This window comes from Papio anubis, chromosome 1, assembly GCF_008728515.1.
Source record: "Papio anubis isolate 15944 chromosome 1, Panubis1.0, whole genome shotgun sequence".
Lineage (NCBI taxonomy): Eukaryota > Metazoa > Chordata > Mammalia > Primates > Cercopithecidae > Papio > Papio anubis.
In genome coordinates this window covers 156,715,010-156,740,774 of record NC_044976.1, presented here as the reverse complement: position 1 = coordinate 156,740,774, position 25,765 = coordinate 156,715,010, and the positions used below count along the sequence as shown (strand labels likewise).

The 25,765-nt window shown below is 46.8% G+C and overlaps 1 protein-coding gene across 28 annotated transcripts in view; it reads left to right on the top strand.

Annotated features, from left to right (window-relative positions):
* NFASC (neurofascin) overlaps window positions 1–25,765 on the top strand; it is a 200,382-nt gene that overhangs the window by 126,459 nt on the left and 48,158 nt on the right. For 21 of the 28 annotated variants that reach the window (XM_031656616.1, XM_031656613.1, XM_031656610.1 and 18 more), the window contains 7 exons: window positions 246–368; window positions 9,500–9,670; window positions 13,949–13,999; window positions 20,093–20,204; window positions 20,642–20,826; window positions 22,454–22,585; window positions 25,074–25,217. In XM_031656616.1, the coding sequence (XP_031512476.1) occupies window positions 246–368; window positions 9,500–9,670; window positions 13,949–13,999; window positions 20,093–20,204; window positions 20,642–20,826; window positions 22,454–22,585; window positions 25,074–25,217 (918 nt within the window). The remainder of the gene's footprint in view (window positions 1–245; window positions 369–9,499; window positions 9,671–13,948; window positions 14,000–20,092; window positions 20,205–20,641; window positions 20,827–22,453; window positions 22,586–25,073; window positions 25,218–25,765) is intronic. The other 7 variants (XM_031656569.1, XM_031656596.1, XM_031656564.1 and 4 more) reach the window with 1 other exon arrangement.

The window sequence follows — 25,765 nt, the reverse complement described above, 5'->3', positions numbered from 1 at the left end:
ATTTCACTGGCCACTGTGGGCACAGGAGAGGGGAAAGGAGGGGAGCCTTTGAAGATGCCTCCCTTCTCCTGCCTCTCAAGGGCAGCCCCTCGAGTAGGCTTACGTGCCCTGTCCCTTTCTCTTGCTCCCTCCTTATCCAGGTGCCCTTTCTGTTTCTCCTCTTTGCATGCCTGCCTCTGACCCTGCTCCTTGCCCTGGGCCCAGCCATCACCCTCACTTTGTCCTCTTTGTCCACTTCTCTCCAGAATCTCCTCTGTGGCCGAAGGAAAACCTAGACCCTGTCGTGGTCCAAGAGGGTGCTCCTTTGACGCTCCAGTGCAACCCCCCGCCTGGACTTCCATCCCCGGTCATCTTCTGGATGAGCAGCTGTGAGTCTTGGGGGCCTGGTGTGGTGTTTATATTTTAACCTTAGGGAGCGGGGTGGGTGTGTTAAATGAGGAAGGGCTTACCCGAGCTAGAAGACCTTGATTTGTGAGAAGCAGATGCAATGTGGCAACCGGGCTGAGAACACAGGCTCTGCAGAGAGAGGCTGCTGGGGCTTGTTTTCTAGCCTGGCTGCTGTGTGATCTTGAGCAAATTGCTTACATCTCTGGGCCTCAGTTTCCTCTTCTGGAAAAAAACAGAGCTAATCATAGTGCTTCTCTAATAGGATTATTATAAGAATAAATGAGTCAATACGTCCAAAGTGCTTAAAACAGGGCCAGACACAACAGTATGCACTTGGTAACATGATAATGAAAATGAAGAGTAAGACAGAAGGGATTAGGGGAGAAGATGAGAAATGGTTTTTCCAATTGGCCAATTGAAAGCGGTTGATACCAAACCACCTCTTTCAATTATTGGCCGGTCTGGATTTACTCTGATTCGCTCTTCTGGTAGGAGGAAGGGTGAATGGGGAATTGAAACCTTTCATAAAGGAGTGATGGGGAAATAAGGTATCTGGAGCAGGGACAGAGTAACATCTTTCAGTGATTGTTCTGGCTCAATTTTCGACTGAGGCTCATTCAACCTTTCTGGACCTCAGTTTCTTCCCATGTTTTCAATTTAAATAAAAGGAGAAGCATTAATAAAGGTAAATAGAAAGCTGTTATCTCTCTGTGTGTCTTTCTGGCTTCCTGTCCTCCCTCTTTCTGCCTACCTGTTTGCCCCCTCTCCCCCTCCTTCCATCCCTCCTTTCCCATCTATCCAGCCATCCATCAACCTATATCCCCACCTGCCTACCTGCCAGTCATCCATCCTTCTATCCATCCCTGAATTCTTAGCAGCCTACTTTGAAAAGAGGCTGCCCTGTTGATGAGGCAGCTTTGTAATTTGTTTTGCAGGTTGAGGATGGCTTTGTGCTCAATCACTGTCTCTCTCCTCCCCCATCACAGTGCACATTTGTGGGGAAGGCTGCCTGGCCACAGGCTGCTGGCCTCATTTGTTAATTCACAGTTCAACCTCCCCTCTCTCATCTCTCCCACATCACATTCACCACCAAATGGTGTTTACTCTGCCTCCCAAGTAGATCTTAGACCCTTGTCTTCTTTCTGTCCTCACTGACATCCCCCCTGCCCCAGCCACCATCAGTTTTTCCCTGGGTAACAAGAATTATCCATACAGGCCTCCCTCGTCTTTCTAAAAATGTGATAGTTAATTGATAGTTTCATTCATCTGCTTAAAGCCCTTCATTGGCTCCTCCATCACCTCAAAATAATGGTCCAGAATCCCTTTCCCTGGCACCCAGTCCCATTCCAGATCTGGCCCTCTGCCTCTGCAGCCCTTCTCCCACCTTATCGCCCTACACCACTGAGTGGACTGTGTACTCTTAGCCTTTAGCACACACTCTTCCAGCTCCTTAGAAACCTCAGCTCCTCTCTCCTTTCTGCTGGTATAAGATATGCAGCCTTTAAGGCCCAGCTTAGGACCCCCTAGAATGCACTGGGTTCGTTTCTGCAGTTCATCCCCTTCTAACTGGTGTGTTCTGCTCACCATGGTGCATTGCAATTGTTTATTTATCTGCTGCCTCTTCTACTAAACTGGAAGTTATTTGAGAGCGGTAACAGTCTTGCTCATCTTTCACCAGCACCTAGCACAGTGCCTGGCACATAGTAGGCCTACAGTAAATCAGGAATGGTTAGAAGAGCTGACCAGCCCGTTGTGGGGAAGGTGGCTTTGTTAACCTTGTGCTTTAAGAAATGGTGACTTAAAAAACAATTGTGGGGGGCCGGGCGCGGTGGCTCAAGCCTGTAATCCCAGCACTTTGGGAGGCCGAGACGGGCGGATCACGAGGTGAGGAGATCGAGACCATCCTGGCTAACACGGTGAAACCCCGTCTCTACTAAAAAATACAAAAAAAAAAAAAACTAGCCGGGCGAGGTGGCGGGCGCCTGTAATCCCGGCTACTCGGGAGGCTGAGGCAGGAGAATGGCGGGAACCCGGGAGGCGGAGCTTGCAGTGAGCTGAGATCCGGCCACAGCACTCCAGCCTGGGTGACAGAGCGAGACCCCGTCTCAAAAAAAAAAAAAAAAAAAAAAACAATTGTGGGGATAGAAAGGAAACAGCTGTGAGTAGTCAGCTTTAGGTATATTCTAACAAACCTAACAGCCTGGAAACCTAGTCTTTTGGGTTTACATCAGATATAGCACTTGAAAAAAAAAAATATAGTCAACATTTTCAGCCACTCCAATGATATCATTAATCAGACATTTTCATATTTTAACACCTCTAAAATTGAAACGCCTCTTAAAACTGATGACGTACATCGTTGATTAGTATATATCTTACAGTTATAATCAGTAGTGCTTTCTTCTTTTTTTTTGTATGAACCTTTTTTTTATTATTACACTTTATGTTCTAGGGTACATGTGCACAACATGCAGGTTTGTTACATATGTATATATGTGCCATGTTGGTGTGCTGCACCCATTAACTCATCATTTACATTAGGTATATCTCCTAATGCTATCCCTCCCCACTCCCCCAACCCCACAATAGGCCCCGGTGTGTGATGTTCCCCTTCCTGTGTCCAAGTGTTCTCATTGTTCAGTTCCCACCTATGAGTGAGAACATGCAGTGTTTGGTTTTCTGTTCTTGCGATAGTTGGCTGAGAATGATGGTTTCCAGCTGCATCCATGTCTCTACAAAGGACATGAACTCATCCTTTTTTATGGCTGCATAGTATTCCATGGTGTATATGTGCCACATTTTCTTAATCCAGTCTGTCATTGATGGACATTTGTGTTGGTTCCATGTCTTTGCTATTGTGAATAGTGCTGCAATAAACATACGTGTGCATGTGTCTTTATAGCAGCATGATTTATAATCCTTTGGAATGGAATGGAATGGCTGAGTCAAATGGTATTTCTAGTTCTAGATCCTTGAGGAATCGCCACACTGTCTTCCACAATGGTTGAATTAGTTTACAGTCCCACCAACAGTGTAAAAGTGTTCCTATTTCTCCACATCCTCTCCAGCACCTGTTGTTTCCTGACTTTTTAATGATCGCCATTCTAACTGGTGTGAGATGGTATCTCATTGTGGTTTTGGTTTGCATTTCTCTGATGGCTGGTGATGATGAGCATTTTTTCATGCGTCTGTTGGCTGCATAAATGTCTTCTTTTGAGAAGTGTCTCTTCATATCCTTCGCCCACTTTTTGATGGGATTGTTTGTTTTTTTCTTGTAAATTTGTTTGAGTTCTTTGTAGGTTCTGGATATTAGCCCTTTGTCAGATGAGTAGATTGCAGAAATGTTCTCCCATTCTGTAGGTTGCCTGTTCACTCTGATGGTAGTTTCTTTTGCTGTGCAGAAGCTCTTTAGTTTAATTAGATCCTGTTTGTCAAATTTGACTTTTGTTGCCATTGCTTTTGGTGTTTTAGACATGAAGTCCTTGCCCATACCTATGTCCTGAATGGTATTGCCTAGGTTTTCTTCTAGGGTTTTTATGGTTTTAGGTCTAACATTTAAGTCTCTAATTCATCTTGAATTAATTTTTGTATAAGGTGTAAGGAAGGGATTCAGTTTCAGCTTTCTAATTATGGCTAGACAATTTTCCCAGCACCATTTATTAAATAGGGAATCCTTTCCCCATTTCCTGTTTTTGTCAGGTTTGTCAAAGATCAGATGGTTGTAGATGTGTGGTATTATTTCTGAGGGCTCTGTTCTGTTCTGTTGGTCTGTATCTCTGTTTTGGTACCAGTACCATGCTGTTTTGGTTACCATAGCCTTGTAGTATAGTTTGAAGTCAGGTAGCATGATGCCTACAGCTTTGTTCTTTTGGCTTGGGATTGTCTTGGCAATGTGGGCTCTTTTTTGGTTCCATATGAACTTTAAAGTAGTTTTTTTCCAATTCTGTGAAGAAAGTCATTGGTATCTTAGTGGGGATGGCATTGAATCTATAAATTACCTTGGGCAGTATGGCCATTTTCATGATATTGATTCTTCCTATCCATGAGCATGGAATATTCTTCCATTTGTTTGTGTCCTCTTTTATTTCATTGAGCAGTGCTTTGTAGTTTTCCTTGAAGAGGTCCTTCACATCCCTTGTAAGTTGGATTCCTAGGTATTTTATTCTCTTTGAAGCAATTGTAAATGGGAGTTCATTCATGAATTGGCTCTCTGTTTATCTGTTATTGGTGTATAAGAATGCTTGTGATTTTTGCACTTGATTTTGTATCCTGAGACTTTGCTGAAGTTGCTTATCAGCTTAAGGAGATTTTGGGCTGAGATGATGGGGTTTTCTAAATATACAATCATGTCATCTGCAAACAGGGACAATTTGTCTTCCTCTTTTCCTAATTGAATACCCTTTATTTCTTTCTCTTGCCTGATTGCCCTAGCCAGAACTTCCAACACTACGCTGAATAGGAATGGTGAGAGAGGGCATCCCTGTCTTGTGCCAGTTTTCAAGGGGAATGCTTCCAGTTTTTGTCCGTTCAGTATGATATTGGCTGTGGGTTTGTCATAAATAGCTCTTATTATTTTGAGATACGTTCCATCAATACCGAATTTATTCAGAGTTTTTAGCATGAAGGGCTGTTGAATTTTGTCAAAGGCCTTTTCTGCATCTATTGAGATAATCACATGGTTTTTGTCTTTTGTTCTGTTTATATGCTGGATTACGTTTATTGATTTGCATATGCTGAACCAGCCTTGCATCCCAGGGATGAGGCCCACTTGATCATGGTGGATAAGCTTTTTGATGTGCTGCTGGATTCGGTTTGCCAGTATTTTATTGAGGATTTTTGCATCGATGTTCATCAGGGATATTTGTCTAAAGTTCTCTTTTTTTGTTATGTCTCTGCCAGGCTTTGGTATTGGGATGATGTTGGCTCATAAAATGAGTTAGGAAGGATTCCTTCTTTTTCCACTGATTGGAATAGTTTCAGAAGAAATGGTACCAGCTCCTCCTTGTACCTCTGGTAGAATTCAGCTGTGAATCCGTCTGGTCCTGAACTTTTTTTGGTTGGTAGGCTATTAATTATTGCCTCAATTTCAGAGCCTGTTATTGGTCTATTCAGGGATTCAACTTCTTCCTGGTTTAGTCTTGGGAGAGTGTATGTGTCCAGGAATTTATCCATTTCTTCTAGGTTTTCTAGTTTATTTGCATAGAGGTATTTATAGTAGTTTCTGATGGTAGTTTGTATTTCTGTGGGGTCAGTGGTGATATCCCCTTTATCATTTTTTATTGCGTCTATTTGATTCCTTTTCCTTTTCTTCTTTATCAGTCTTGCTAACGGTCTATCAATTTTGTTGATCTTTTCAAAAAACCAGCTACTGGATTCACTGATTTTTTTGAAGGGTTTTTTGTGTCTCTATCTCCTTCAGTTCTGCTCTGAACTTAGTTATTTCTTGCCTTCTGCTAGCTTTTGAATGCGTTTGCTCTTGCTTCTCTAGTTCTTTTAATTGTGATGTTAGGGTGTCAATTTTAGATCTTTCCTGCTTGCTTTTGTGGGCATTTGGTGCTATAAATTTCCCTCTACACATTGCTTTAAATGTGTCCCAGAGATTCTAGTATGTTGTATCTTTGTTCTCATTGGTTTCAAATAACATCTTTATTTCTGCCTTCGTTTCATTATGTACCCAGTAGTCATTCAGGAGCAGGTTGTTCTGTTTCCATGTAGTTGAGCGGTTTTGATTGAGTTTCTTAATCCTGAGTTCTAGTTTGATTGCACTGTGGTCTGAGAGACAGTTTGTTATAATTTCTGTTCTTTTACCTTTGCTGAGGAGTGCTTTACTTCCAACTATGTGGTCAGTTTTGGAATAAGTGCAATGTGGTGCTGAGAAGAATGTGTATTCTGTTGATTTGGGGTGGAGAGTTCTGTAGCTGTCTATTAAGTCTGCCTGGGGCAGAGTTGAGTTCAATTCCTGGATATCCTTGTTAACTTTCTGTCTGTTGATCTGTCTAACGTTGACAGTGGGGTGTTAAAGTCTCCCATTATTATTGTGTGGGAGTCTAAGTCTCTTTGTAAGTCTCTAAGGACTTACCTTATGAATCTGGGTGCTCCTGTATTGGGTGCATATATATTTAGGATAGTTAGCTCTTCTTGTTGAATTGATTCCTTTACCATTATGTAATGGCCTTCTTTGTCTCTTTTGATCTTTGTTGGTTTAAAGTCTGTTTTATCAGAGGCTAGGATCGCAACCCCTGCCTTTTTTTGTTTTCCATTTGCTTGGTAGATCTTCCTCCAACCCTTTATTTTGGACCTATGTATGTCTCTGCATGTGAGATGGGTCTCCTGAATACAGCACACTGATGGGTCTTGACTCTTTATCCAATTTGCCAGTCTGTGTCTTTTAATTGGAGCATTTAGCCCGTTTACATTTAAGGTTAATATTGTTATGTGTGAACTTGATCCTGTCATTATGCTGTTAACTGGTTATTTTGCTTGTTAGTTGGTGCAGTTTCTTCCTAACATTGATGGGCTTTACGTTTTGGCATGTTTTTGCAATGGCTGGTACTGGTTGTTCCTTTCCCTGTTTAGTGCTTCCTTCAGGAGCTCTTGTAGGGCAGGCCTGGTGGGGACAAAATCTCTCAGCATTTGCTTGTCTGTAAAGGATTTTATTTCTCCTTCACTTATGAAACTTAGTTTGGCTGGATATGAAATTCTGGGTTGAAAATTCTTTTCTTTAAGAATGTTGAATATTGGCCCCCACTCTCTTCTGGCTTGCAGAATTTCTGCCGAGAGATCCGCTGTTAGTCTGATGGGCTTCCCTTTGTGGGTAACCCGACCTTTCTCTCTGGCTGCCCTTAACATTTTTTCCTTCATTTGAACTTTGGTGAATCTGACAATTATGTGTCTTGGAGTTGCTCTTCTCGAGGAGTATCTTTGTGGTGTTCTCTGTATTTCCTGAATTTGAATGTTGGCCTGCCTTGCTAGGTTGGGGAAGTTCTCCTAGCTAATATCCTACAGAGTGTTTTCCAACTTGGTTCCATTCTCCCCATCACTTTCAGGTACACCAATCAGATGTAGATTTGGTCTTTTCACATAGTCCCATATTTCTTGGAGGCTTTGTTCATTTCTTTTTACTCTTTTTTCTCTAAACTTCTCTTCTCACTTCATTTCATTCATTTGATCTTCAATCATTGATAACCTTTCTTCCAGTTGATTGAATCGGTTACTGAAGCTTGTGCATTTGTCACGTAGTTCTCGTGTCATGGTTTTCATCTCTATCAGGTCATTTAAGGACTTCTCTACATTGGTTATTCTAGTTAGCCATTCGTCAAATCTTTTTTCAAGGTTTTTAGTTTCTTTGCGCTGGGTTTGTACTTCCTCCTTTAACTCAGAGAAGTTTGATCGTCTGAAGCCTTCTTCTCTCAACTCGTCAAAGTCATTCTTCGTCCAGCTTTGTTCCATTGCTGGTGAGGAGCTGCGTTCCTTTGGATGGGGAGAGGTGCTCTGATTTTTAGAATTTTCAGCTTTTCTGCACTGCTTTTTCCCCATCTTTGTGGTTTTATCTACCTTTGGTCTTTGATGATGGTGATGTACAGATGGGGTTTTGGTGTGGATTTCCTTTCTGTTTGTTAGTTTTCCTTCTAACAGTCAGGACCCTCAGCTGCAGATCTGTTGGAGTTTGCTTGAGGTCCACTCCAGACCCTGTTTGCCTGGGTATCAGCAGTGGAGGCTGCAGAAGAGTGAATATTGCTGAACAGCAAATGTTGCTGTCTGATCATTCCTCTGGAAGCTTCGTCTCAGAGGTGTACCCAGCCATGTGAGGTGTGAGGTGTCAGTCTGCCCCTAGTGGGGGATGTCTCCCAGTTAGGCTACTCAGGGGTCAGGGACCCACTTGAGCAGGCAGTCTGTCCGTTCTCAGATCTCAAACTCCATGCTGGGAGAACCACTGCTCTCTTCAAAGCTGTAAGACAGGGACATTTACATCTGCAGAGGTTTCTGCTTCCTTTTGTTTGGCTATGCCCTGTCCCCAGAGGTGGAGTCTACAGAGGCAGGCTTCCACCCAGTTCAAGCTTCCCGGCCACTTTGTTTACCTCCTTAAGCATCAGCAATGGTGGGCACCCCTCCCGCAGCCTCACTGCTGCCTTGCAGTTAGATCTCAGACTACTGTCCTAGCAATGAGGGAGGCTCCGTGGGCATGGGACCCTCTGAGCCAGGCGTGGGATATAATCTCCTGGTGTGCCATTTGCTAAGACCCTTGGTAAAGCACAGTATTAGGGTGGGAGTGACCCGATTTTCCAGGTGTTGTGTGTCACAGTTTCCCTTGGCTAGGAAAGGGAATTCCCTTCCCCCTTGCGCTTCCTGGGTGAGGCGATGCCTCGCCCTGCTTCAGCTCTCGCTCGTTGGGCTGCACCCACTGTCCGACACACCCCCATGAGATGAACCTGGTACCTCAGTTGGAAATGCAGAAATCACCCATCTTCTGTGTCGCTCACGCTGGGAGCTGGAGGCTGGAGCTGTTCCTATTCAGCCATCTTGGTGCCACAGTAGTGCTTTCTTCTTAGGGATAAAAAACAAAGGTATATATTATAATTGATGATTACATTTTTACTAAATACAGCAAGGCCAAGTTCAATTTCATTTAATTCAGCAGACAGTTGAGTGCCTCCTATATGCCGAGTCCTAAGACAGGTGCTGGGGCATAAGATGAACAGATCATGGTCCCTGGCCTCAAAGTGCTCTCGCTGCTAGCTTGAGAATTTGAGCCTTGGGGAACACCTGAAGGCTTGTGTTCCTTCTGCTGGCCCCACAGCCAGTGAGATCTTTTGTGGCGTGAATAGGAGAGAGAAAAGTGTGGCCACAGAGCATGGACATGGTGGGCAGACAGGTCTACATCTAAACTCCTGCTCTCCTCTCTGCCTTTGCAATGCTGAACGTATTACATCCTCTGCTTTCTGATCTGTAAAATGGGAATAAGCCATACTTCAGAGTTGAGAGGACTAGACCAAGTGATGTCAAGCTCCTGGTCGCCACCTGACCCTCTGTAAAGTATTCTGTCGCCAGGACTGCAGTGGTGATGATTACGTTATTACTACTAACCTGCTGCTGTACCTCTGTTTTGTTATAGCCATGGAGCCCATCACCCAAGACAAACGTGTCTCTCAGGGCCATAATGGAGACCTGTACTTCTCCAACGTGATGCTGCAGGACATGCAGACCGACTACAGTTGCAACGCCCGCTTCCACTTCACCCACACCATCCAGCAGAAGAACCCTTTCACCCTCAAGGTCCTCACCAGTAAGTGCAGGCCCCTGCCCGGGGGCTGTGGGCCAGGGAAAGAAGCCCACTGACCCCACCCAGCCCTAGGTACCTGAGTCTAGGGGGAGACTTCTCCTTGAGGCTGACCTAGAAATCCTTCCAACTCATGGTGCCTGAGCCACTTCAGCTGCTCTTAAATGATCTCTCTTGATTGTGAAACCTTGAGTTAAACTTGGTCCTACCCTAAGTCAATTCTTCTTAAATTCTGGTGGGAATCAGAATCACCTTAGAACTTGGCAGCGTACCCAGAACCAGCCTATTGCACCTCAACAGCCCTAAGCCTCTTTGTTCTTTATGAGCCCTCCAGGTAATTCAAGTGCACCCCAGAGTCTGAGAACCACTGCTTCCAGTGGTCATCTAGAACCCCTCTCCGGACCCAGCTTGATTATTTCTTTTATTTCTTCTCATTGCTTGGGTATCTTTATTTCTACAAGAAATAGCAGAAAATATGAAAATTAGTGGAGACACCAAAATAAATTGTATTTGATTCTGTAATACGTATATGCTGAACCATATGGAATTGCTATGTTTGTAAGTTGCAGGCTTATGTTTTCGTTTTATTTGTTTTCATTTCTATTCCCTGATTCTGTTTGACTGGTACAAAAGCAAATCAGCATTTCCTGACCCATTATAGCGTTGGTGGCTCTCCCTTGAGGAGAGAGAGAAGCTTAGTCAGAAATGTTCTTTTTGGCAAGGACAAAGCAGCCTAGAGCTTTTGCTGCAAAGTCTCAGCCCACTCAGGACGTTGGAAGTTCTCTATGTTGCTGCACACCATGGATTTGTAACACGTCTTCCATAAAGGAGCCCCCCAAAGAATAGACCTTAGTCTGGCTCATGCTGTGGGTGTTGTTTTTGATGCTCTGGACAGTGAGGATTGTCGGGGAGGCCAGTAGAGATCACCATGTGGGTGCTGGCAGTTTGCAAAGGTCAGAGAAAATAGGCTGACCCTGGCTTCCTGGAGCCCCTGCAGAGGTGGTGGACAATGGCTCCCCGGGTGGATGTGGGTCAGGAGAGGTTCAGGCGACATCACTTCTCATTCTGGACAGGTAGGGGGTGTGACCATTAGCATTCTGTTTCTTCCTCCCCGTCCCTGCTGATGATGGAGGCAGGTGGTCCTGAGAGCTGACACAGCCCCATGCTCCATTTTCACCATGGCACAGAGGTGGATCCAAAAGGAAGCAGCTTCCTTTTTTCTTCCCCTTCTCATGGTTTTTTTTCTTTCTTTCTTTCTTTCACCTTTTCATTTTCTTCCTTTTTCTTTTTCACTTCCTTCTTTATTTCTCCTCCCTCTTTCTTGTTCTTTCTTCTTTTCCCTCTCTCTGTTCTGTCTTGGAACTCCATTCTGCCTCCCTCTAATCACCGCCTCCTGCCTCTGCAGTGTCCCCACGCACTGATCTGCGTTGGTGCTGGGCTGCCAAAGGTGGTAGCCGGCAGGGTTGCCTAACACCTGCAGCAAGCCCCTCGCGTTACTGGCAGGGTGACCTGGCTTCACTCTGCTTGCTCCCCTGTCCCTGGCTTTCTCAGTCCTGACCCGAGCCCAGGGAGACCCCTTGGAGGAGAAAGTTGGTTTGTCTGCAGTGTCTCTTTGGTCCTGCCAACTGGCTGGGCTGGGGAGGACAGTGTGGTCTGCCCAGGACCTCGAAGTGGCCTCAGCAGTCAGGACAGGACTAACAGCATTGGCAAGGGGAGGAGCAGGGATGTCAAGAACAAGATAAGATGCTCGCTGAGCTGAGACTGGACAGCCATCAGCATCACCGCCAGGGCCCCTCTCTCCCTGCCCGGATGATGCTGGAAGTCAGCCTGCTGCTTTTGGAACTGAGTCAGTTGACCTTCTGCCATCCTGGGCAGAGCCCATCACTGTCACTCAGAGTAGAGCAGTGGCCAAGAGATTGAGGTGGTGAAGAGTCTTCCTCTGTAGAATTAACTAACTTCCTCTGCAGTTAGAGATTTAAACAACATGTTGAAGTGGGACTTTCCAGAAACACTCTTTTCTCTACCAGAAAAAGTAAGGAATGTTTGTTAATGCTTCATTTCTGGGTCCTCTATTCCACTGAAAACTCTTTCCTCTGAATGGCGAGAAACCCCCTAGGTGATTGGAACAGAGCCCCAGCAGCTTCCTGGAGTTCTCCCAGGGGCAGCTCTGGCTAGGAGCAAGTTCTGGGCATCTGAGCCAGCCCAGAATTGGGCACAGTTGCTTAAAATAGCACAGTGGTGCTCTCTCTACTTTCCTGTCTGGAGAGGACACAGGCTTTCTCTTGTACCTTCAGAACCAGGTCTGGGGTTGGAGGCAAAGCAGTCAGGCAGGGGCCGCTTCAAAGGCCCTATTCTCACCAGGCGCTCCTGTCACAGTTTGCCCATTTGGGAAGAAATAAATCTTATCATGTCCCATTTTTATTACCTGCACTGAAGGAAGTTGACAATGGTATGTAATGCAAAATACTGGGTAATCTGAAATCATTTTTAAAACCTGGGATGCAGTCAAAGATAAGCAGTGGAGTTGGGCTACAAAGCTGGGCCCATCCCACTTTGCCCATGCTGTAACAGGTGCTGGGTGCCTCCTGATGCAGTAAGAGGCAACTGTGGTAAGCGAGGAGGGTCCTCCCTGAGGCAGACACCAGAGCACACCCCTTCTTCCCCCTGATGTCTAAATGACCTTCTTGGAGCAGTCAAATAAGTTTCCCTGAATTTCTCACATGTGCTCCAGAATTCACAAACCATGAGGTCAGTTCTGGGGGTGGGCTACTTCTCTGGAGAGAGAGAGGTTGCATTTCACCTGGTGACATGGGAGCATGAAGGAAGGGCTGCGTCATCTGTGTTTGCCACCGTCCACCCCCCGGGGAGGAACAGAGTTGCCTCCCGAGACCAGCTGCAGCCCCAACCTGCCCTTGGGCCAGCCCATCTCTTCGTTGCATTGTGGATTAGTTCCTGCCTTTAGCTCCAGATGGATCCAAGCAGACTTCCCAAACAGGCTGGGTCTTTATAACAAACCCCATCTTAAGAGAGAGTTTTGAATAATGAAAATCTTCCTACCAGGTGGTAAGCAGATTTGGGATGCAATGCAATGCCAGTCCCAGAAAAGGACTCTCATACCTCTTGCAACTAGTTGTAATGGGATTGGATCTGTCGTCAAATATGCAAATGTTTTGGCAGAGCCCCTGTTGTCCCTCAGGCAGTTGGATCGTGTTCTGAGCTCCTCAGGGCCATCTGCTTGGCTTCCAGTCAGCTGCACCCCACCCCCTTTTAGTACTGTCACAGTTTGGACCCAGTCGCTGGGAGGGACCGGAGGTAGAGAGGGAAAAGCTCCTTTAGGCCACTGGCGTGATGATGCGTCCTCTTCTGAAATGTCTTTCTCACTAAGGAGTAAATGCCACAAGTTTGAATTACCTAACATTGGAACTGAAGCTACTGATCTTGCTCCATAAGGAATGTCTTCAATCCTGCATAGTCTAGAGAGCTTCGAACCTCCAGAATGTTCAGCAGGACTTTCCTAGTCTGAAGTGTAGAACTCACAGCTTGCACTTTCTCCTGTCCCAAGCTCCATTTCTAAATTCTAAAGCCTGAACCTCAGGGATGCTCTCCCCACCTCACTGAACCACTCCCGGCATCCTCTTACAAGGAGGGCTTTCTGCCCACAGAGACATCTCCAAGATCATAGTGGTACCCACCTGGTCAGACTCCAGTGACACATGTTGCTGGGTGTGGCCAGGGCCCCTTGGCCCCACTCTTTTGGTCAGTGACCTCCTCCCATTTACCGCCAACCCCCTGCAGCTTAGCTTCTGCCCAGGCAGGACTTTGCTCTTCCCCGGAGCTCACTAACACTCCTTTCTCTTTAGCTGCTCCAAGAGCTGGCCTGACCCAGAGTCCTGGGAACTGAGGATTTTGATAAGAAGGAGTTGTTCAAAAGACGGCTACAGGACACCACTAATCCTTCTCTCATTTGTTTGAAAATATAGCAGGACCAAATAATTAAAGTTCAAACCTAATTTCTTTAATTTAAAAAAAACCATTATTTTATTATTGCCTTCTTTTGCAGGATTTAACCTTTTTTTTTTTCTCCTTTTGTGGGCTGTTTTGTGTTGCTTGTTCTTCACTGAGCGTGTTGCCTTTCCAAATATGCCGTGTCTTTCCTTTGCAAAAGACCACTGCTGCCCTCCTCGGTTGTTTTTGTGGCTTTGCATTTGTTTTTTCTCTCCCCGTTTATGCCTCTGTGACTTCTCCGTGGCCTCCTGTTTGCTCACCCTCTTTTGTTTATTACAGACCACCCTTATAATGACTCGTCCTTAAGAAACCACCCTGACATGTACAGTGGTGAGTCGCAGCGGTAACCTTGGGAGTAACCTTGCCTGTGCTAACCCCAGTTTGCCTAACTTGACTGATACCACGTCATTAACTCCTGCTGGGTGGCAGCTGGCCCAGCCAGGGTGCCAAGGTGACACCTCCAGAAGGCTGCCTGCCAGGAGGCAGTGTGGGGGTTTGAGGTGGCCCACCTGGTGGTGTGGTCTCCTCTAACAGGCATGCCTGAAGTTGCTGAATTCTCAACAAGTTGTTCAAACCAGGGTAGGACTTCAAAAACACTTCTTGAAAAGCAGAAACTTTTACTGAAAAGTAGAAGCTTAGGAATCAGGGATGGACGGATGGAGAATATCTTAGAATAGGTGAGTTCCATAGTGAAGAGGAAACAGGAAGTCTGGTTCCTATTGGTAGTTGAAAGAACACAGAAAGCTTGTTAGTATGTTCAGTTAACTCTTATGTGTCTAGATAGGAATTGCCTGCGTTGTAATCTCACCTTAGTTACTGGGAGTACCATTTCACAGCAAGGTCCCATGTCTCTTTAAAATCCATCTGGGCAATAGGAGTAAGAGCCCAGCTCTGAGTTCTCTTTCAAGATGAGTATAAATGAGGTGAAACCATCCACTGTACCCTCTCACCTGGGCCTCTCCCCTCCTCTGGTAGTGTATGCAAATCCACTGCCCACCAGTCCACACTTGCGAGATGTGGAACAATTACAGTGAGGCATGGTTCTAACTCATCACACAGCTGGTTGCTCAGTCTGATTAATAAGGTAATTGGCTGTTTCCACACCTGAGTTACCCCTCACCATGGCTCAAATATGTGTTATTTTCCCTGAGCAGCCAGAGGCACCATCATTTGCTGGCTCTGGTGAGGCAGCTGGCCCCCATCATTAGTTATGCCTCAGAAGCTGAGGCTGCAGGTCTCCAAGGGACATCACTGTGGGCTGAAACAGATAGGAAGTGTCTGCACTGCGATGTGCTAATATAAAGGATGATGAGTGACTGGAGTAGGGGATGGGATGAGGGAGCGGGAGTCAGGGAGAGAGGCAAAGGCTCTAACTTGGCACCAAGCAGCTAGAACCACACTGAGATCCTGCCAAAGAGATTTACTACCCAAGGAATCAGGGGACCTTTGTTGGATTCTAAGCATTGTTTGTTTTCAAGATAATGGGGCCATCTCCACTATTGTGTTAAGAGCCCCGGAGCCCTGGTATGGAATGGGCCTTGTTCTAAATTAGATTCCAGGTAATCTGTTATAGGAAGTATTCTGTAAGCCAGAGTGTATCAGAGCCAGAAGGTCCCTTAGAGACCATCTGGTCTAAGTTCCTCACTTTATGTAAGATAAGTCATGCAGGCAACATACGCATAGAGTTGTTTCATCAGTGGAATAAGTTCGAGTGATTCTGGTCACCTAAACCAGTTGGTGACCGTTGATGAAACTATTCTTGCACGAGAATGAGTGGGAGTTATGAGACCCATCCAGGACTAGGAAACAAGCAAAGCTTACAAGAGTTTATGTGGAGATTGACCCCTTGTCCTCAATCCAGGGTAGGATGGAGTTGACCCAAGTATAAAGCTGCTGGAAAGGATATAAAGTCAAAGGGAGACATATTTTGAACACAAGGCAGCTAGGCTGATGCTTCTAGCAAGATATCAAAGGGAAAAGGAAGGAAGGAGGATGACTTCTTTCTGGAGTGCAGGCATCTGGACAGAGAGACTTGGTGAAAAGTGCCCAGTGCATCTGTTTGGCTCTGAAATATGGCATGTCCCTTTTGTAGCAGGAGGGCTACACCATACTTCTATTTTGTTTTAGTGATTTCTAGAGTGGATTGGTATCCTCTGAACGTTGCCAGGTGCCCCCTGACCTGCTGAGTGGCAGGAGAATCTGGTCTGAGATTGTAACTTACCACTTAGGGTTCACCCAGGTGAGGAGATTAAGGAGGTGGTTAAGAGTGTGTGCTCTGAGGTAGACTGCCTTGAATTAAATCCAAGGTCCGGGACATACCATTGAGTGATGCTGGGTAAGTCATTTAGTCTCAGAACTTTAATGTTCTCATCTGCCAAATGGGTGTATTACCTGTCTCATAGGATTGTTGTGAAGATTAAACAGGATAATGTGCTTGTGGTTCCTAGTATGTGTTGGGCACATTCTCGATACTTAACAAATGTTACCCATTATTGGTTTTAAAGGGAATGGTTTAGTGTTGACTGTATCCTGGATAGTTCTTCTATGTTTCTGAAATTAAGAAGGACACAGAGAACTTAAAGAGAAGCCAAGGGGAAGAAAAGCAGGCGCAATTATAGGAAGAAAGTACCATAGAGGGAGAAATTGTAGGGCAGACCAGAGAGACAAAAGCTGTTCAGATCCTCAGCTGTGCTGAGAACTGCATAAGAAGAAAAGTTCCAACTATGGCATATGGGATTTGGGTTAGACTTACAGGAGAAATTTCCTGGCACTGAAAGGTATCAAATATTACTAGACAAAGAGTTTTTCCTATCTTCTGGGGTTGTTTGGTCAGCCATTCCTAGAGTGAGAGAGGTGGATGAGATGCCAAGAATCTGGCCCCATGAGTCTCTGGTTCTCAATTCTGAGAATCAAAAGCAGCAAAGTGGTCTGGATGTAGGATCCAGATGCTCCTAAAAGCTGTTTTTGGCAGAGGTCCTCAGATACGTCTGATTCATTGAACTATCTTGTCCTGTTAACACATAGCACTTGACAGAGGGGGGCAACTAAGATTGTCAGCAGTCTTGGTGTTTCCTCCAAAGAGATGATCAAGAGGCGTTTTTCATTGGACCTTTAAGGCCAGCATGATCAAGGCATTGTCATCTGTTGTCTGCTCGCTGACCATATTCCCCCAGAAACCCATGAGCCCACTCTGAGCCACAGCTTACGAGAGCAGGAGAGGACTGGCTGTCCCTGGGCAAGAAGTCAAATGGGCCTGTGAGGGAAGCTCTTCCTGAATCCACACAGATATGAGCTTTAGCGTATGAACTCTGAGTTTGATCAGGCATTAGGGCAGACCCCACTCTGAAGATCAGGGCAAATAACTAATACTCTCCAGGGACTCCTGCCTCCATGATGAAAGAGGGTGTCCCATGATAAGATGAGACAGTCGTCTGCCACCATTTAGAGTTTCATCTAGTAATCACTGTTGTCTTAGAGTTTTCCTGTCTCTACTTCTGCAGGGAAGGAAATTAGGCACCCTCTTTGAGAACAGTGGCTCTCAAAGCCACCAGCTATATTATCCTTCCTAAATTTTCATATGAGTTCCTCCTGCTGCAATTGACTGTATTTCTTCATAACCTTTCCTTTAGGGCCATCCATCTCATTCCTTAATGATATCGTGTCCCCCAAATCTTCTTCAAGTTTCCATGCCTTTAAGAATCCAACTGAGGTGCCTTCAGAGCTGCTGAATTCCCTCCTCAGCTTCTTTTTCTCCACCTTGGGCCTGAGTTTTTTAATAGCCACTGAGGAGAGATGGGATCTTAGCTGAGATAGTGAGAATAGTAAAACATAGTGGAAGAGTTTCACCAGAGCACCTCACCAAGGCAAAAATATCTTTCTCCTTTACCTCTTTTGCCCTTGAGTTTTCTTTGGTTTGAATAAGAAAGATATTCCTGAAGCTGACTGTCAGAAGTAGGAACAAGTGGGATGCCCATCTTTAGACAGAGAGGCAATGTAGAGTGGGTGGAAAGCACAAGTTTTTGGTGCTAAATGGCACGTAATCAAAAACATAACTAGCTTGTAACCTTGGGCAAGTCTGTTGACTTCACTGAGCCTCAGTTGCCTCTGCTGAAAATGGGGATACAACCCTCCAGGTTTGCTGTGAGGATTAAGCATAAATGGTGGTGTGGTTGGAGCTGTCAGCACAGTGCATGGTCCCTAGCAAACGTTCACTGAATGATGGCCCTGATTATGACCTCTGGCTTTTAGGATGCTCTTCCCTTTTTTTGAACTTTGGCTTTTTTCCAGTAGCTTCTCTTTCTTTAGGATAATTCTATTGTTGCTAGCCCACATCCCACAAACGCAATATTGCTATAACCTTTTTATAGTGACAGTTACAGCATGTCAAGGCACCCACAGCGGGACTCTGTGCTAAATTTTCCTCCTTCCCATCATTATTGCTTTGCTGGGTTGTGTGTGCTCGTGGTGTCACATGTTATGGTGTAAATTAAATGTCCATAGGGTCACAGATTGGTTTCTGCAGATTTCGTCCCGGTGTGGAAGGAGTATGATGACTGAGCTGGGATCTCTTCCACATAATCCCAGGGTTCCCAGCTCTCGACGGATTCACCAACCTGACAACAGAGCCTTCTGCCCTAGAATCTCCTTTTCTCATAGTGCCCCTGTGTCTTGGTTGTTTTGGTGATTCCGTGACGGTGGGCGGGAGGAAGCTGTTGGTGTCAGGCTTCCTTGGTACTGAGAATTGGATGCTACAAGAGTTATAGATATAGATGATAACCAATTAACCACATAATGGATTAACCCCTTCAGTAGTCACTACTGTAATGTGTGTGCTGGTGGGACAGATGAGGCATCTACAGAAAGAGAAATAATATGAGTTAAATTGCTGCCTTATTTTTTGTTCTCTTCTTCCCCTTCAATCCATTCCCCTCATAAACCTTTGTTGAGCATTTGCTGTATACTGTGTATTGTACCATCAGCCTAGTTACCCTCTGCACATGTTTCATCCTTTCTTCTTTTGACAAAAAGATAAAATAGAAGCAAACTCTATGAATTGCACTCCACTGGTACCAAGGGAGAGAGTTGAGTGCCCCAGAACAGGAGCCCCACTGGTGCAGCCAGGCCCCAGCGAACCCAGCAAGCTCCTTTAGGAAGCACCAGTTACATGGGGATAAAGTGCCCCCGCACTCTGTCCTCACTCTACCAGCACCGATTCACCCATTAAACCCTGGACAACCGTCTTCATCCTCACCCCAGGCGTCTCTGAGGCCTCCCAGCTCCTGGCAGCCCTGCCTTCCCTCCACCTCTCCCTTGTCCAGCTGAGTCTAAGACTCCGTTAAACCCATGGGTGGACTCAGCTTCTATTTTTGTTTTTAGCCATTCTTGTGTATGATCGTACACCTTGGCCAGGGGGTACTTCCTCCAGTTTCCCTTTTGCCTTGGGGTTTCCGGATGGAAAATTCTTATTCTTTTCCCTTCCGTCTTACCCATTCCCCTAGAGCTATACGAAGAGCTCTGGGGGAAGAGGTGAGGCTCGGGGAAGGTGGGATTCACTCTGTCATGGGTGGATCCATGCTGGCACAACCCTTCGACAGAGAAACAACCATCCTGAAAATGCCAATCTCTGCGAGCCACCTGGCCTTCAAGACCAGTATGAATCTCATTGATTTCAGACCCATGACTGTTCCGGCCTAGTTGAATTATAGATCACCTCCTCCAACTTGGCAGCCACTTTTCTCTCACCCCCTCCCCAAGCAACTCACATGTAATTACTATTCCCCTCCCTAGCCGTCTTCCCAAGTCATTAGTGAGGAGGCAGAATGGTCTTGGCCCCAGAGTGATTTCCTGTCATCTCTGCTCATTAATTCTCTCCATGTCTTTGCTAAGCCATTAATAACTCCCCCTGCATTTCTGATTGTTTGTGCAGGCTTTGTGACTCCATCCCAGCACCTTGTTTTCAGGGTCCCAAAGAGCAGGTTGTCTGTCCTGTGGCCCCAGTACATGCCTTCTCTGCTTCCAGATCCCTGCCTGGGGAGAAGGACCGCTGCTGAGATGGCCTGCTCTGGGGGCCACACAGTGGCCTCTGGGATCCCAACACAAGCTGCTCGGGAGTAGATCTCGCACTGCTCAGATAGCCCCTCCCCGTTTCAGGGAAGGGGAGATTCCCTGAACCTGAGGGAAGCTGGGCTCCTCCAGGCAGATCCTTTCAGAACCTAGAGCTCCTCTCCCTCATGCTGGTGGGGCTAAGGAGCCCTGAGCTTCCTAACACACCTCACTTAATGAGGCCCAAGTCCTTGGGGTGGTTTCAGCTGGGAGGATCCGGCAGGGGCGGTGATGCCATTTCTTTCTAGCCTGACAGCATTGGCCTAGCGGGGTCTGCCTTCTGGAAGGAGGCTCACAGGAGTTTGTTCTCTCCTGTTTCAGCCCGAGGAGTTGCAGAAAGAACACCCAGCTTCATGTATCCCCAGGGCACTGCGAGCAGCCAGATGGTGCTTCGTGGCATGGACCTTCTGCTGGAATGCATCGCCTCTGGGGTGTATGTGCAGTTTGCAGCCCCTCTTCTAGCCACCCTCCAGGAGGATGGGGATGGGAGCTTGTTCATGATCTTGTTAATGCCACATTTAGTGCATACCAGTAGCACAGCGTAAAGAGAAGCAAACAGGCCCTAGTGAGCAGGGTGTTGCAAACCATAGTCATCTCCATCCCATTCTGGCCATCTCTGTTTTGGATAATGAGGAAAGGTGATTAGGCATCCCGTATATGCGTTAGAATCTCGCGGGACGTTAGCTAAACCTTCAGGTTCTCTGTGGCTGAGCATCCTCCTCTGTACAGGAAAGATCAGCTCTTAGAGGACATGCATCCCCTGGGCCCAAGTATACTTTTAGGCCACCTGGGTGTCCCCAGCTCTATAGAAGAGGAGAAGGGCCATGTTTGGTGATAACTTCTTTGTTTCCTGCTTGGCGCCTCTCCTAGCCCAACACCAGACATCGCATGGTACAAGAAAGGTGGGGACCTCCCATCTGACAAGGCCAAGTTTGAGAACTTTAATAAGGCCCTGCGTATCACCAATGTCTCTGAGGAAGACTCCGGGGAATATTTCTGCCTGGCCTCCAACAAGATGGGCAGCATCCGGCACACGATCTCGGTGAGAGTAAAGGGTACGTTGTGTGTATTTCTCATTCTGATTATTTTGCCAACCCTGAACACCATGCCCACCCTTCCCTCTGAGGGTGGTTGGGGACAGAGTGAGTGGGGGAGACTTCCAGCCCACTGGCCAGTGGCTATGGCGATCTGCTATGGATGGTGTCACTCACTGGACGTGAGAGGGTGTGTGCATGCCCGTGCATGGGGCAGAGGGTATTAAGGGAAGGAGATCCACCCTGACCATCACCCAACTCTCCTTGGTGCCAACGCTCCCTCAGCAGGTGAATTTCCTCCCACGGCCCATTGGAATCATTCCCAGAGCCTTCTTTTTTCCTTTCGTTTTGCATTCCCGTTCGTGATGTGTCGCGTGAGCCCGTGCTGTCTGTGTACCTGTGCATGATGCTGTGCTGCTTTTTAAAACTGGGGAGTGCTTATGGCCAAAATTATTTTTTAAAATCCCTTCCTAACCCCCAAAGCAAAGAGGGCCCACCTGAGTGATTGCAGGCACCAGAGCGCATGTCGCCATGGGTCCCAGCCATGTGTGGCAGGCTGCACTGGTCACTGTTTGGCCTGGGACTGCACGGATGGTTGAGATGATGATGTCTGAGACCAGAGTACAGGAACTTTCTTAGCACATGGTCGATTGATCTTGTGACCTTGGTTTCAGCACCATACACAAATTAGGGAGTTCTTAGACTTTAGGGGGTGGGGGTTGGGTATCAAGATCTTTAAGAATCTGATCTGAAAGGCTCACTTCTCAGAAAAACCCACATTTCCACATATTCACAAAATTGTCCAATCAATTGAATGAGGTGGCCAGCTAAGAACTGCTCTAGCCAGGTGCGGTGCCTCACATCTGTAATCCCAGCACTTTGGGAGGCCAAGGCGGGCAGATCACGAGATCAGGAGATCAAGACCATCCTGGCCAACATGGTGAAACCCCATCTCTACTAAAATTACAAAAATTAGCTGGGCATGGTAGGGTGTGCCTGTAATCCCAACTACTCGGAAGACTGAGGCAGGAGAATTGCTTGAACCTGGGAGGTGGAGGTTGCAGTGAGCTGAGATCGTGCCCCTGCACTCCAGCCTGGGAGACAGAGCGAGACTCCATCTAAAAAAAAAAAAAAAAACTACTCTAACCAAAGTTCCGTGCATAAAGGAATGAATATAAGACTTTTCCTAAAGGGTCTGATCTTGCAAAACACAGATCCAGAGGGACCAGCACGGTGCCCGCTTTACCACCTTCCCTGGCAGTGGAGCCATCGGATGCACACCGCAGACACTAGTGACCTCGAAAAGCATTTGCACCCAGGCCTCCTGTGAAGATTCTGATTTAGTAGGTCTGAGACAGGTCCTAGCGTCCCTTTTTTTAAAAAAGCTCTTCAGGGGATTCTAATGAGCAGCCCCAGTTTAGAACTATTGTTCTGTGAATTCAAAATAGACAGATCAGCATCTGTGCAGCCAAGCCAGCCAGATACAGGCTGGACCAAGTTATCCCTGTGAGGACAAGCCCTGGGGCAGGTGGTGAGCGCCTGGTGCTGGGACTCAGGGGCTCCTGCCACACTAGAGGGAGACTGCTTGGTTTCTTCTGCCTGTCCCATGCCATCTAACTCCCCTGCCTGTGCCTGTCTTGTCTTCCAGCTGCTCCCTACTGGCTGGATGAACCCAAGAACCTTATCCTGGCTCCTGGCGAGGATGGGAGACTGGTGTGTCGAGCCAACGGAAACCCCAAACCCACTGTCCAGTGGATGGTGAATGGGGAACCTTTGCAATGTAAGTAGCGAGCTGTTGTCCTATCTGACTCTCATCTCTCTCCTATCAAAGGCTTCAGATTCCTGTCACTGTGCCAGCGTTGGTCACACTACAAGTTCAGGAAAAGAGAAGCCCACTGGTGGCTGCTTCTCAGTTGCCCATCTTTTTGGACATCCCGAGAAACCTACCCTCTCTTTGTGTTACAGAACAGGAAGCCTGGAACTCTGTGGTCATATTCCCATGCTTAAGGGATTTCTGCTGTCTTGGGGTTTTTTAAATCTCTGCTTTCTTCCCCTGAAGAAGCCCAGTTGATGACCTGGGGACTGTGGCTGCATCTCTTGGGGGTTGGGCTCTGAGTGACAGCTCTGGGGCTTGGAAGGTAGAGGAGAGTTCAGTAACCCCATTGTTGGTTACTCAAGTTCTGCTCTCTGCTGAGGGCAAAAGAAGAAGCAGGGTTGTACAATGATGTGAAATATTATGGTTAGATATGAGGAAGAACTGCCCCAGAAGAGCAGATGCACAGGTGCAGTTTATTGAGTAAGCTTAGACTTTGGGGACATTTAGTCCTGCCCAGGTGGGTGGAGTAGATGACTCCAAGGCCCCTTATAATCAGTGGCCTTGGTCAAGTTTTCACGTCATAGACTCTCTGATTGCATTTACTTTTCAAAATGTCCTGTCCTTACTTTCTCTAAGTGGTCAGAGGAAATGTAAACAATGGTGTCAGCCAAATGGGGAAAACGTAGATGGCAAGAACTCAGAATCTAACTCAAGAACAGCAGCTGGTAGAAGCAAGTGGAGAAGGGGGGACACAGGTAGAGGAGAGGGTAAGAATTTACCTTTTTAGATATTTATTGTGTGCCACATTCTGTGCTAGATGCTGCACCCCTGTTGTTGCTTACTCTCAAACATTTAAGGTGAGGAAATAAGGTTCTCGTCAGTGCAGTGAGTTGTCCAAAATCGCATGGCTAGGAAGTGGTGAAGCTCTGGGTTGCCGTGAGTCTGCAATACAACTGCACCAGCTAGTACTGAACCTAGTTATCCCCAGCAAATGTTACTCCCCCAGCTACAAGCAGAGATATGAACACTGCCTGCCTTCTGCAGTTTTCTCCATCTTAATAGGACTTTGGGGGTAAGGCAGGCAATTGTGCTAAACTTTATAGCACCATTCAATAAAGGTAGCCCAGGACTTGCAACTGAGCCTCAGCCCTGGAAAGGTCACCTGTCACTCTCCCCAGGGAACATGTAAGGGAAGTGACTGGGAGGAAAATTGGTTGCACGAGAATTTGCCAGGCAAGGAGATGTACAAGTTGCTGGCACTGCCTTCCTTGGCCCCTTTTCACTGACTGGTGAGCCGGGCATGGATGATAAGAATGCTAACCTTGTCTTCCTTTCCCATCTGCTGATTCCCCGGTTCTGGGCTCAGACTGGCTGTCTGTGGAGTGGCGCCTGCAGGGCAACTCCTGCATCCTCCGCTGACTTCCCCTGCAGGTCTGAGTGATCTTGAATGCGTTTTGTAAGCTAAGTCATCAGCTTCCTAGTCCAGAAATCTTAGGAAGAAAGTCACTTTCTAGTGGTTAAAGATGAGAAAAGTGGCAATTCTTTGGTTTTACACCTCATCGTTGTTCTCTTATCTTAGCCTTCCTTAGAGTAGGGGAAAGTAGAAGTGATTCTTCCCATCTTACAGATGAAGGAAATGAGGCCCGGAAAGGTTTGTTGATTTACCCCAGATCCCAGAGTGAAGTGTGGGCAGAACAAAGACCCTAGCCCTCTCCAGCCTCTGCTCTCTGCATCCCAAGCCAGCAGTACTAGAACTGTGGGCAAGAATATCCTCTCTCAGTTTAGGACACATTTTTGGGGAGGAGCTGTGAGCTTAGGCAAATATAAGGACTCACGCCGTTTTCAAGAGGCTTTGGCTTATGGGTTTAACTTTGTGAATGTTTGGAGCATGCTCTCTTTAGAGGATGGGAGGGTGGTAGGTTCTGTCTATTGTATATTGCTTTGTCCTTTTCAAAACACATTTAAATATATGCACACTTGATTCAAATGGTAATAACAGTATGTGTTAGACCTTCTGTTCATCACTTTGTACATGCATAAAATCTCAGGTTATCTTCACAAAAACATCAAGAGGTGATCTGTTATTCCCATTCTGCAGACAAGGAAACTGAAGCTCACAGAGATTGAGTGATGCTGGTAGTAAGTGATGTGGTTAGAACCCAAACTGCTTTCTGTTTCCAAAGCTAATGCTTTCAACCACACCTGCCCAATGGGTATGTAGGTTGAACAAGAATTCATATTCCATACTCTAGACTAGATTAGAAATAAACCCCACAGGTTCAGAGAAGGGCTGAAGGTCACACACAGCCCAGCAGTGGCGAGGCCAGAAGCCCTGTCATCTGGTGCTCCCCACAGCACCCCAGTTGTTCCTGGGAGCCCTGGCCAGAGCCCCAAGTGCCCTTCACCCTGCCCTTCCTATCTCTCATCAGGAACATCTCTTTCTTGTCTGTAGCGGCACCACCGAACCCAAACCGTGAGGTGGCCGGAGACACCATCATCTTCCGGGACACCCAGATCAGCAGCAGGGCCGTGTACCAGTGCAACACCTCCAACGAGCATGGCTACCTGCTGGCCAACGCCTTCGTCAGTGTGCTGGGTGAGTGTGCCCTTCGCAGCCTGTCTCCCCCTCCTCCCCACTACTGTGCAGTCTCCCCCGGGCTTGGTTATGTCATGGGGCACACTTTCTTCTCCGGGGATTGGCCAAGCTGGGTGAGGTAAGAAGATGGTGGAGAGTGGAAACATGGAGACGGGAAACATTTTGTAAGAGGGATGGAGGACTTAAAATTCACAAAGCTGGATAAGCAGACAGTTAATTCCATCAGAGCAGTCAATCTTAGTCTTCTCCCTCCCCTGATGAGATAGAGTGGGACTGTCCCATCTCCTTGCTGTATCCACGTCGACTTCCCCTGGGTTTGCAGCTGGATCTCACGGTGGGAAATGGTTCCGAGTATATTTGCTGCACCCCTTGGGCAGGGAGAGGGTGGTGGGAGGGGTAGCTAGGAAATGCCTTAGGGCTGTGGTGGGGCAGCTACAGAACCTGCTGGATAATTTGGGGAGACCCTTTGCAAAAGCTGGATTTCAATGTAGGGTAGGTTGAGGGCAGAGGAAGGAGTAAGCTTCTCCTTCCCCACCTCATCCCTAGGG